General features: G+C 64.2%; 1 protein-coding gene across 1 annotated transcript in view; it reads left to right on the top strand.

Moving 5' to 3' along the window:
• Positions 1-435: 435 nt before the first annotated feature.
• The window catches only part of LOC140475099 (uncharacterized), a gene marked incomplete at its 3' end in the record, with an annotated part of 34,283 nt that continues 24,335 nt past the window's right edge, over positions 436-10,383 (top strand). The window contains exons 1-2 of the mRNA XM_072567754.1: positions 436-533; positions 10,152-10,332. Of these exons, the coding sequence (XP_072423855.1) occupies positions 436-533; positions 10,152-10,332 (279 nt within the window). The remainder of the gene's footprint in view (positions 534-10,151; positions 10,333-10,383) is intronic.

The raw sequence follows: 10,383 nt of genomic DNA, 5'->3' as shown, positions 1-10,383 counted from the left end.
AGAGTGCGAGCACAAGAGAGAGTGCGCATGAGAGCGCGCACGAGAGAGAGAGAGCGCACGAGAGAGAGAGAGAGCGCACGAGAGAGAGAGAGAGCGCACGAGAGAGAGCACGCACGTGCACGAGAGAGAGCACACGAGAGAGAGAGCACACGAGAGAGAGAGCGCACGAGAGAGAGACCGCGCGCACGAGAGAGGGAGAGCGCGCGCACGAGAGAGAGACCACGCACGAGAGGGAGAGAGAGCGGGCGCGCCACGAGAGGGAGAGAGAGCGCGCGCACGAGAGAGCGCGCACGAGAGAGGAGCGCGCACGAGAGAGAGCAAGCGTGCACGAGAGAGAGGAAGCACAAGTGAGAGAACGCGCACACGAGAGAGAACACGCACACGAGAGTGAGCAAGCGCGCACGAGAGAGAGAGCGAGCACAAGAGAGAGCGCGCATGAGAGCACGCACGAGAGAGAGAGCGCATGCACGAGAGAGAGATCGCGCACGAGAGAGAGAGAGCTCGCGCACGAGAGAGACCGCGCGCACGGGAGAGTGACCGCGCTCACAAGAGGAGAGACCGCGCGCACAAGAGAGAGAGAGCGCGCGCACGAGAGGGAGAGAGAGCGCGCCGCACGAGAGGAGAGAGAGCGCGCGCACGAGAGGGAGAGAGAGCGCGCGCACGAGAGAGAGACCGCGCGCACATGAGAGAGAGACCGCGCGCGCACGAGAGAGAGACCGCGCGCGCACGAGAGAGAGCGCGCGCATGAGAGAGCGCAAGCGTGCACGAGAGAGAGGAAGCGCAAGTGAGAGAACACGCACACGAGAGAGAACGCGCACACGAGAGAGAACGCGCACACGAGAGAGAACGCGCACACGAGAGAGAACGCGCACACGAGAGTGAGCAAGCGCGCACGAGAGAGAGAGCGAGCACAAGTGAGAGCGCGCACGAGAGAGAGAGAGAGAGAGCGCACGAGAGAGAGAGAGAGAGCGCACGAGAGAGAGAGAGAGCGCGCACGAGAGAGAGCGCACGAGAGAGAGAGAGCGCACGAGAGAGAGAGCGCACGAGAGAGCACGCACGTGCACGAGAGAGAGGAAGCGCACGAGAGAGAACGCGTACACGAGAGAGAGAAGCGCACGAGAGAGAACGCGCACACGAGAGAGAACGCGCACACCGAGGAGAGAACGCGCACACGAGAGAGAACGCGCACACGAGAGAGAACGCGCACACGAGAGCGAGCAAGCGCGCACGAGATAGAGAGCGAGCACAAGAGAGAGCGCGCACGAGAGAGAGAGAGTGCACGAGAGAGAAAGCGCACGAGAGAGAGAGCGCACGAGAGAGAGAGAGCGCACGAGAGAGAGAGAGCGCACGAGAGAGAGCACGCACGCGCACGAGAGAGAGCGCGCACGAGAGAGAGCGCGCACGAGAGAGAGAGCACACGAGAGAGAGAGCGCACAAGAGAGAGAGCACACGAGAGACCGCGTGCACGAGAGAGAGCGCGCGCGCACGAGAGAGAGAGCGCGCGCACGAGCGAGAGACCGCGCGCACGAGAGAGAGAGCGTGCAACACGAGAGAGAGAGAACGCGCACGAGAGAGAGAGAGAGAGAGAGCTCGCGCAAGAGAGACACCGCGCGCACGAGAGAGAGACCGCGCGCACGAGAGAGAGAGAGAGAGGGCGCACGAGAGAGAGAGAGAGCGCGCACGAGAGAGAGACCCGAGAGCGCGCACAAGAGAGAGAGAGAGAGAGCGCGCACAAGAGAGAGAGAGAGAGAGCGCGCGCACGAGAGGGAGAGAATGCGTGCACGAGAGACTGTGCATGAGAGAGAGAGCGCGCGCGCACGAGAGAGAGACCGTGCATACGAGAGAGAGAGCGTGTACGAGACAGCACGCACGAGAGGAAGCGCAAGTGAGAGAACGCGCACACGAGAGAGAACACGCACGCGAGAGAGAACACGCACACGAGAGCGAGAGAGCGCGCACGAGAGAGAGAGCGCACGAGAGAGAGAGAGCGCGCGCGCACGAGAGAGAGAGAGCGCGCGCACGAGAGAGAGAGAGAGCGCGGCGCACGAGAGAGAGAGAGAGCGTGTGCACACGAGAGAGAGACCGCGCGCACGAGAGAGAGACCGCGCGCACGAGAGAGAGACCGCGCGCACGAGAGAGAGACCGCGCGCACGAGAGAGAGACCGCGCGCACGAGAGAGAGAGAGAGAGCACGCGCACACGAGAGAGAGAGAGAGAGAGCACGCGCACACGAGAGAGAGAGAGAGCTCGCGCACGAGAGAGAGAGAGAGAGAGAGAGAGCTCACGCACGAGAGAGTGTGCGCGCACGAGAGAGAGACCGCGCGCACGAGAGAGAGACCGCGCGCACGAGAGAGAGAGTGAGAGCGCGCACGAGAGGGAGAGAGAGAGCGCGCGCACGAGAGAGAGAGAGAGAGCGCGCGTGCACGAGAGGTAGAGAGAGAGCGCGTGCACGGAGAGAGAGAGAGAGAGAGAGAGAGACCGTGCATGAGAGAGAGAGAGAGAGAGCGCGTGCACGAGAGAGAGAGAGAGAGAGCGCGTGCACGAGAGAGAGAGAGAGAGAGCGCGCGCGCGCGTGCACGAGAGAGAGAGAGAGAGAGAGAAGAGAGAGAGAGAGAGAGAGATGCGCGTGCACGAGAGAGAGAGAGAGAGAGCGCGTGCACGAGAGAGAGAGAGCGCACGAGAGAGCACGCACGTGCACGAGAGAGAGGAAGCGCACGAGAGAGAACGCGCACACGAGAGAGAGGAAGCGCACGAGAGAGAACGCGCACACGAGAGCGAGCAAGCGCGCACGAGAGAGAGCGCGCACGAGAGAGAGAGCGCGCACGAGAGAGAGCGCACGAGAGAGAGAGCGCACGAGAGAGAGCACGCACGAGAGAGAGCGCGCACGAGAGAGAGCGCGCACGAGAGAGAGCGCGCACGAGAGAGCGTGCACGAGAGAGAGCGCGCACGAGAGAGAGCGCGCACGAGAGAGAGAGCGCACGCACGTGCACGAGAGAGAGCGAGCGCAAGAGAGAGCGCGCATGCACTAGAGAGCGAGCGAGCACGCACACGAGAGAGAGCGCATGTGCACAAGAGAGAGCACGCACGAGAGAGAGACCGCGCGCACGAGAGAGAGAGAGAGTGAGCGCGCGCATGAGAGAGAGCGCGCACGCACGAGAGAGTGAGAGCACGAGAGAGGCGCGCGCACGAGAGAGAGCGCGAGAGCGCGCGCACGAGAGAGAGCGCGAGACCGCGCGCACGCGAGAGGGCGCGCGCGCACGCGAGAGAGCGCGCGCGCACGAGAGAGAGAGCACACGCACGAGAGAGAGAGCGCACGCACGAGAGACCGCGTGCACGAGAGAGAGAGCGGCGCGCACGAGAGAGAGACCGTGCGTACGAGATACCGCGCGCACGAGAGAGAGAGCGTGCACACGAGAGAGAGAGAGAGCTCGCACATGAGAGACACCGCGCGCACGGAGAGACCGCGCGCACGAGAGAGAGACCGCCGCGCACGAGAGAGAGACCGCGCGCACGAGAGAGAGACCGCGCGCACGAGAGAGAGACCGCGCGCACGAGAGAGAGAGAGAGAGCGCGCACGAGAGAGAGACCGAGAGCGCGCACAAGAGAGAGAGACCGAGAGCGCGCGCACGAGAGGGAGAGAATGCGTGCACGAGAGACTGTGCATGAGAGAGAGAGCGCGCGCGCACGAGAGAGAGACCGTGCATACGAGAGAGAGAGCGTGCACGAGACAGCACGCACGAGAGAGAACGCGCACACGAGAGAGAACACGCACACGAGAGAGAACACGCACACGAGAGCGAGAGAGCGCCGCACGAGAGAGAGAGAGCGCACGAGAGAGAGAGCGCGCGCGCACGAGAGAGAGAGAGAGTGCGCGCACAGAGAGAGAGAGAGAGTGCGCGCACGAGAGAGAGAGAGAGAGCGTGTGCACACGAGAGAGAGACCGCGCGCACGAGAGAGAGACCGCGCGCACGAGAGAGAGACCGCGCGCACGAGAGAGAGACCGCGCGCACGAGAGAGAGAGAGCACGCGCACACGAGAGAGAGCTCGCGCACGAGAGAGAGAGAGAGAGAGAGCTCGCGCACGAGAGAGAGAGAGAGAGAGAGAGCTCGCGCACGAGAGAGTGTGCGCGCACGAGAGAGAGACCGCGCGCACGAGAGAGAGACTGCGCGCACGAGAGAGAGAGTGAGCGCGCGCACGAGAGAGAGAGAGAGCGCGCGTGCACGAGAGGTAGAGAGAGAGCGCGTGCACGAGAGAGAGAGAGAGAGAGAGAGACCGTGCATGAGAGAGAGAGAGAGAGAGAGCGCGTGCACGAGAGAGAGAGAGAGAGAGAGAGAGACCTGTGCACGAGAGGAGAGAGAGAGAGAGAGAGCGCGCGCTAGGCGTGCACGAGAGAGAGAGAGAGAGAGAGAGAGAGAGAGAGCGCGCGTGCACGAGAGAGAGAGAGAGAGAGCGCGCACGAGAGAGAGATGAGCGCACGAGAGAGCACGCACGTGCACGAGAGAGAGGAAGCGCACGAGAGAGAACGCGCACACGAGAGAGAGGAAGCGCACGAGAGAGAACGCGCACACGAGAGAGAACGCGCACACGAGAGCGAGCAAGCGCGCACGAGAGAGAGCGCGCACGAGAGAGAGAGCGCGCACGAGAGAGAGCGCACGAGAGAGAGAGCGCGACGAGAGAGAGAGCGCACGAGAGAGAGCACGCACGAGAGAGAGCGCGGACGAGAGAGAGCGCGCACGAGAGAGAGCGCGCACGAGAGAGAGAGCGCACGAGAGAGAGAGCGCACGAGAGAGAGAGCGCACGCACGTGCACGAGAGAGAGCGAGCGCAAGAGAGAGCGCGCATGCACTAGAGAGCGAGCGAGCACGCACACGAGAGAGAGAGCGCATGTGCACAAGAGAGAGCACGCACGAGAGAGAGACCGCGCGCACGAGAGAGAGAGAGAGTGAGCGCGCGCATTGAGAGAGAGCGCGCACGCACGAGAGAGTGAGAGCACGAGAGAGCGCGGCGCCGAGAGAGAGCGCGAGAGCGCGCGCACGAGAGAGAGCCGCCGAGACCGCGCGCACGCGAGAGGCGCGCGCGCACGCGAGAGGAGCGCGCGCGCACGCGAGAGAGCGCGCGCGCACGAGAGAGAGAGCGCACGCAGGAGAGAGAGAGCGCACGCACGAGAGGAGAGGAGCGCACGCACGAGAGACCGCGTGCACGAGAGAGAGAGCGCGCGCACGAGAGAGAGACCGTGCGTACGAGATACCGCGCGCACGAGAGAGAGAGCGTGCACACGAGAGAGAGAGAGAGCTCGCACATGAGAGACACCGCGCGCACGAGAGAGACCGCGCGCACGAGAGAGAGACCGCGCGCACGAGAGAGAGACCGCGCGCACGAGAGAGAGACCGCGCGCACGAGAGAGAGAGAGAGAGCGCGCACGAGAGAGAGACCGAGAGCGCGCACAAGAGAGAGAGACCGAGAGCGCGCGCACGAGAGGGAGAGAATGCGTGCACGAGAGACTGTGCATGAGAGAGAGAGCGCGCGCGCACGAGAGAGAGACCGTGCATACGAGAGAGAGAGCGTGCACGAGACAGCACGCACGAGAGAGAACGCGCACACGAGAGAGAACACGCACACGAGAGAGAACACGCACACGAGAGCGAGAGAGCGCGCACGAGAGAGAGAGAGCGCACGAGAGAGAGAGCGCGCGCGCACGAGAGAGAGAGAGAGTGCGCGCACGAGAGAGAGAGAGAGCGTGTGCACACGAGAGAGAGACCGCGCGCACGAGAGAGAGACCGCGCGCACGAGAGAGAGACCGCGCGCACGAGAGACCGCGCGCACGAGAGAGAGACCGCGCGCACGAGAGAGAGAGAGCACGCGCACACGAGAGAGAGCTCGCGCACGAGAGAGAGAGAGAGAGAGAGCTCGCGCACGAGAGAGAGAGAGAGAGAGAGCTCGCGCACGAGAGAGTGTGCGCGCACGAGAGAGAGACCGCGCGCACGAGAGAGAGACTGCGCGCACGAGAGAGAGAGTGAGCGCGCGCACGAGAGAGAGAGAGAGAGCGCGCTGTGCACGAGAGGTAGAGAGAGAGCGCGTGCACGAGAGAGAGAGAGAGAGAGAGAGACCGTGCATGAGAGAGAGAGAGAGAGAGCGCGTGCACGAGAGAGAGAGAGAGAGAGAGAGAGACCGTGCATGAGAGAGAGAGAGAGAGAGCGTCTGCCGTGCACGAGAGAGAGAGAGAGAGAGAGAGCGCGCGTGCACGAGAGAGAGAGAGAGAGAGAGAGAGAGAGAGAGAGAGAGAGAGAGCGCGTGCACGAGAGAGAGAGAGAGCGCGCGTGCACGAGAGAGAGAGCGCGCGCGCGCACGAGAGAGAGACCGTGCATGAGAGAGAGCGCGCGCGCACAAGAGAGAGAGAGAGAGAGACCGCGCACGAGAGAGGAGCGCGCGCGCGCACGAGAGAGAGAGACCGCGCGCACGAGAGAGAGACCGCGCGCACGAGAGAGGGAGAGCGCGCACAAGAGGGGAGAGCGCGCACACGAGAGAGGGAGAGCGCGCGCACGAGAGAGGGAGAGCGCGCGCACGAGAGAGGAGAGCGCGCACGAGAGAGAGAGAGCGCGCACGAGAGAGAGAGACCGCGCGCCACAAAAGAGAGAGAGAGAGCGCGCACAAGAGAGAGAGAGAGCGCGCGCACAAGCGAGAGAGAGAGCGCGCACAAGAGAGAGAGAGCGCGCGCACGAGAGGGAGAGAGAGGAGAGAGCGCGCACGAGAGGGAGAGAATGCGTGCACGAGAGACTGTGCATGAGAGAGAGAGCGCGCGCGCACGAGAGAGAGACCGTGCATACGAGAGAGAGAGAGCGTGCACGAGACAGCACGCACGAGAGAGAGGAAGCGTGCACGAGAGAGAGGAAGCGCAAGTGAGAGAACGCGCACACGAGAGAGAACGCGCACACGAGAGAGAACACGCACACGAGAGCGAGAGAGCGCGCACGAGAGAGAGAGAGCGCACACGAGAGAGAGAGCGCACGAGAGAGAGAGCACGCGCGCACGAGAGAGAGAGAGAGCGCGCGCACGAGAGAGAGAGAGCGTGTGCACACGAGAGAGAGACCGCGCGCACAGAGAGAGAGACCGCGCGCACGAGAGAGAGACCGCGCGCACGAGAGAGAGACCGCGCGCCACGAGAGAGAGACCGCGCGCCACGAGAGAGAGACCGCTCGCGCACACGAGAGAGAGATCGCGCACGAGAGAGAGAGAGAGAGCTCGCGCACGAGAGGGAGAGAGAGAGCGCGCGCACGAGAGGGAGAGAGAGAGCGCGTGCACGAGAGAGAGAGAGAGAGAGAGAGAGAGAGACCGTGGCATGAGAGAGAGAGAGAGCGCGTGCACGAGAGAGAGAGAGAGAGAGCGTGTGCACGAGAGAGAGAGAGAGAGAGAGCGCGTGCACGAGAGAGAGACCGTGCATGAGAGAGAGCGCGCGCGCGACGAGAGAGGGAGAGCGCGCACGAGAGAGGGAGAGCGCGCACGAGAGAGGGAGAGCGCGCACGAGAGAGGGAGAGCGCGCACGAGAGAGGGAGAGCGCGCACGAGAGAGGGAGAGCGCGCGCAAGAGAGAGGGAGAGCGCGCGCACGAGAGAGGGAGAGCGCGCGCACGAGTGAGAGACCCGCGCGCACGAGAGGGAGAGAGAGCGCGCGCGCATGAGAGGGAGAGAGAGAGCGCGCGCATGAGAGGGAGAGAGAGAGCGCGCGCTCGAGAGAGAGGACCGCGCGCACGAGAGAGGGAGAGTGCGCGCACGAGAGAGAGCGCGCGCACGGAGAGAGAGACCGCGCGCACGAGAGAGAGACCGCGCGCACGAGAGAGAGACCGCGCGCACGAGAGGGAGAGAGAGGCGCGCGCGCACGAGAGAGAGAGAGAGCGCGCGCGCACGAGAGAGAGAGCGCGCGCACGAGAGAGAGAGCGCGCGCGCACGAGAGAGAGAGAGCGCGCGCGCACGAGAGAGAGAGCGCGCGCACGAGAGAGAGCGCGCGCACGAGAGAGAGCGCGCGCACGAGAGAGAGCGCGCGCACGAGAGAGAGCGTGTGCACGAGAGAGCACGCACGAGAGAGAGGAAGCGCAAGTGAGAGAACGCGCACACGAGAGAGAACGCACACACGAGAGAGAACGCGCACACGAGAGAGAACGCGCACACGAGAGTGAGCAAGCGCGCACGAGAGAGCGAGCACAAGAGAGAGCGCACATGAGAGCACGCACGAGAGAGAGAGCACGCACGAGAGAGAGAGCGCACGAGAGAGAGAGCGCACGAGAGAGAGAGCGCACGTGCACGAGAGAGAGAGCGCACGAGAGAGAGAGAGAGCGCACGCACGAGAGAGAGCGCGCACGAGAGAGAGCGCGCACGCACGAGAGAGAGGAAGCGCAAGTGAGAGAATGCGCACACGAGAGAGAACGCGCACACGAGAGAGAACGCGCACACGAGAGTGAGCAAGCGCGCACACGAGAGAGAGAGCGAGCACAAGAGAGAGCGCGCATGAGAGCACGCACGAGAGAGAGAGAGCGCACGAGACAGAGAGCACGCACGTAGGAGAGAGAGAGCGCACGAGAGAGAGCGCACGAGAGAGAGAGCGCACGAGAGAGAGAGCGCACGAGAGAGAGAGAGAGAGAGAGCACGCACGTGCACGAGAGAGAGCGCACGAGAGAGAGCGCACGAGAGAGCGCGTGCACGAGAGAGAGAGCGCGCACGAGAGAGCGCGCGCACGAGAGAGAACGAGCACAAGAGAGAGAGTGAGCGCGCACGAGTGAGCGAGCGCGCACGCACACGAGAGAGAGCGCACGTGCACAAGAGAGAGCACGCACGAGAGAGAGAGAGCGCACGAGAGAGAGAGAGAGAGCTCGCGCACGAGAGAGAGACTGCGCGCACGAGAGAGAGAGAGAGCGTGCACGAGAGGGAGAGAGAGAGCGCGCGCACGAGAGAGAGAGCGTGCGCACGAGAGAGAGACCGTGCATGAGAGAGAGCGTGCACGCACGAGAGATTGAGAGCACATGAGAGAGCGCGCGCACACGAGAGAGAGCGCGCGCACGAGAGAGAGAGAGCGAGAGCGCGCGCACGAGAGAGAGAGAGAGAGAGAGAGAACGCGCGCACGAGAGAGAGAGAGGGAGAGAGCGCGTGCACGAGAGAGAGGGAGAGAGCGCGCGCACGAGAGAGAGGGAGAGAGAGAGCGTGCGCACGAGAGACCGTACGTACGAGAGACCGCGTGCACGAGAGAGAGAGAGAGCGCGTGCACGAGAGAGAGAGAGCGCACACGAGAGAGAGATCGCGCACGAGAGAGAGAGAGACCGCGCGCACGAGAGAGACCGCGCGCACGAGAGAGAGACCGCGCGCACGAGAGAGAGACCGCGCGCACGAGAGAGACCGCGCGCACGAGAGTGAGAGTGAGCGCGCACGAGAGTGAGAGAGAGAGCGTGCGCACGAGAGAGAGACCGCGCGCACGAGAGTGAGAGAGAGAGCGCGCGCACGAGAGAGAGAGCGCGCGCACGAGAGTGAGAGAGAGCGCGCGCACGAGAGAGAGAAAGTGAGCGCACGAGAGAGAGAAAGTGAGCGCGCACAAGAGGGAGAGAGAGAGCGCGCACAAGAGGGAGAGAGAGAGCGCGCACAAGAGGGAGAGAGAGAGCGCGCGCACGAGATGGAGAGAGCGCGCACACGAGAGAGAACGCGCACGAGAGAGAGCGAGCACAAGAGAGAGCGCGCACGAGAGAGAGAGCGCACGAGAGAGAGAGCGCACGGAGAGAGAGAGAGAGAGAGAGAGCGCACGAGAGAGAGAGAGAGAGAGCGAGAGCGCACGAGAGAGAGAGAGAGAGCGCACGAGAGAGAGAGAGAGAGCGCACGAGAGAGAGAGAGCGCGCACGAGAGAGAGCAAGCGTGCACGAGAGAGAGTGCGCACACGAGAGAGAACGCGCACACGAGAGCGAGCAAGCGCGCACGAGAGAGAGAGCGAGCACGAGAGAGAGCGAGCGCGCACGAGAGGGAGAGAGCGCGCGCGCACGAGAGAGAGAGAGCGCGCGCACGAGAGAGAGAGAGAGAGAGCGCGCGCACGAGAGAGAGAGAGAGAGAGCGCGCGCACGAGAGAGAGAGAGAGAGCGCGCGCACGAGGGAGAGAACGCACGAGGCAGAGCGCGCGCACGAGAGAGAGCGCGCACGAGAGAGAGCAAGCGTGCACGAGAGAGAGGAAGCGCAAGTGAGAGAATGCGCACACGAGAGAGAACGCGCACACGAGAGAGAACGCGCACACGAGAGCGAGCAAGTGCGCACGAGAGCGAGCAAGCGCGCACGAGAGCGAGCGCGAGCACAAGAGAGAGCGCGAGCACAAGTGAGAGCGTGCATGAGAGCGCGCACGAGAGAGAGCGCGCACGAGAGAGAG

Source organism: Chiloscyllium punctatum, unplaced genomic scaffold (assembly GCF_047496795.1).
Source record: "Chiloscyllium punctatum isolate Juve2018m unplaced genomic scaffold, sChiPun1.3 scaffold_1402, whole genome shotgun sequence".
Classification (NCBI taxonomy): domain Eukaryota; kingdom Metazoa; phylum Chordata; class Chondrichthyes; order Orectolobiformes; family Hemiscylliidae; genus Chiloscyllium; species Chiloscyllium punctatum.
This window is presented reverse-complemented; position numbering and strand designations above follow the sequence as displayed.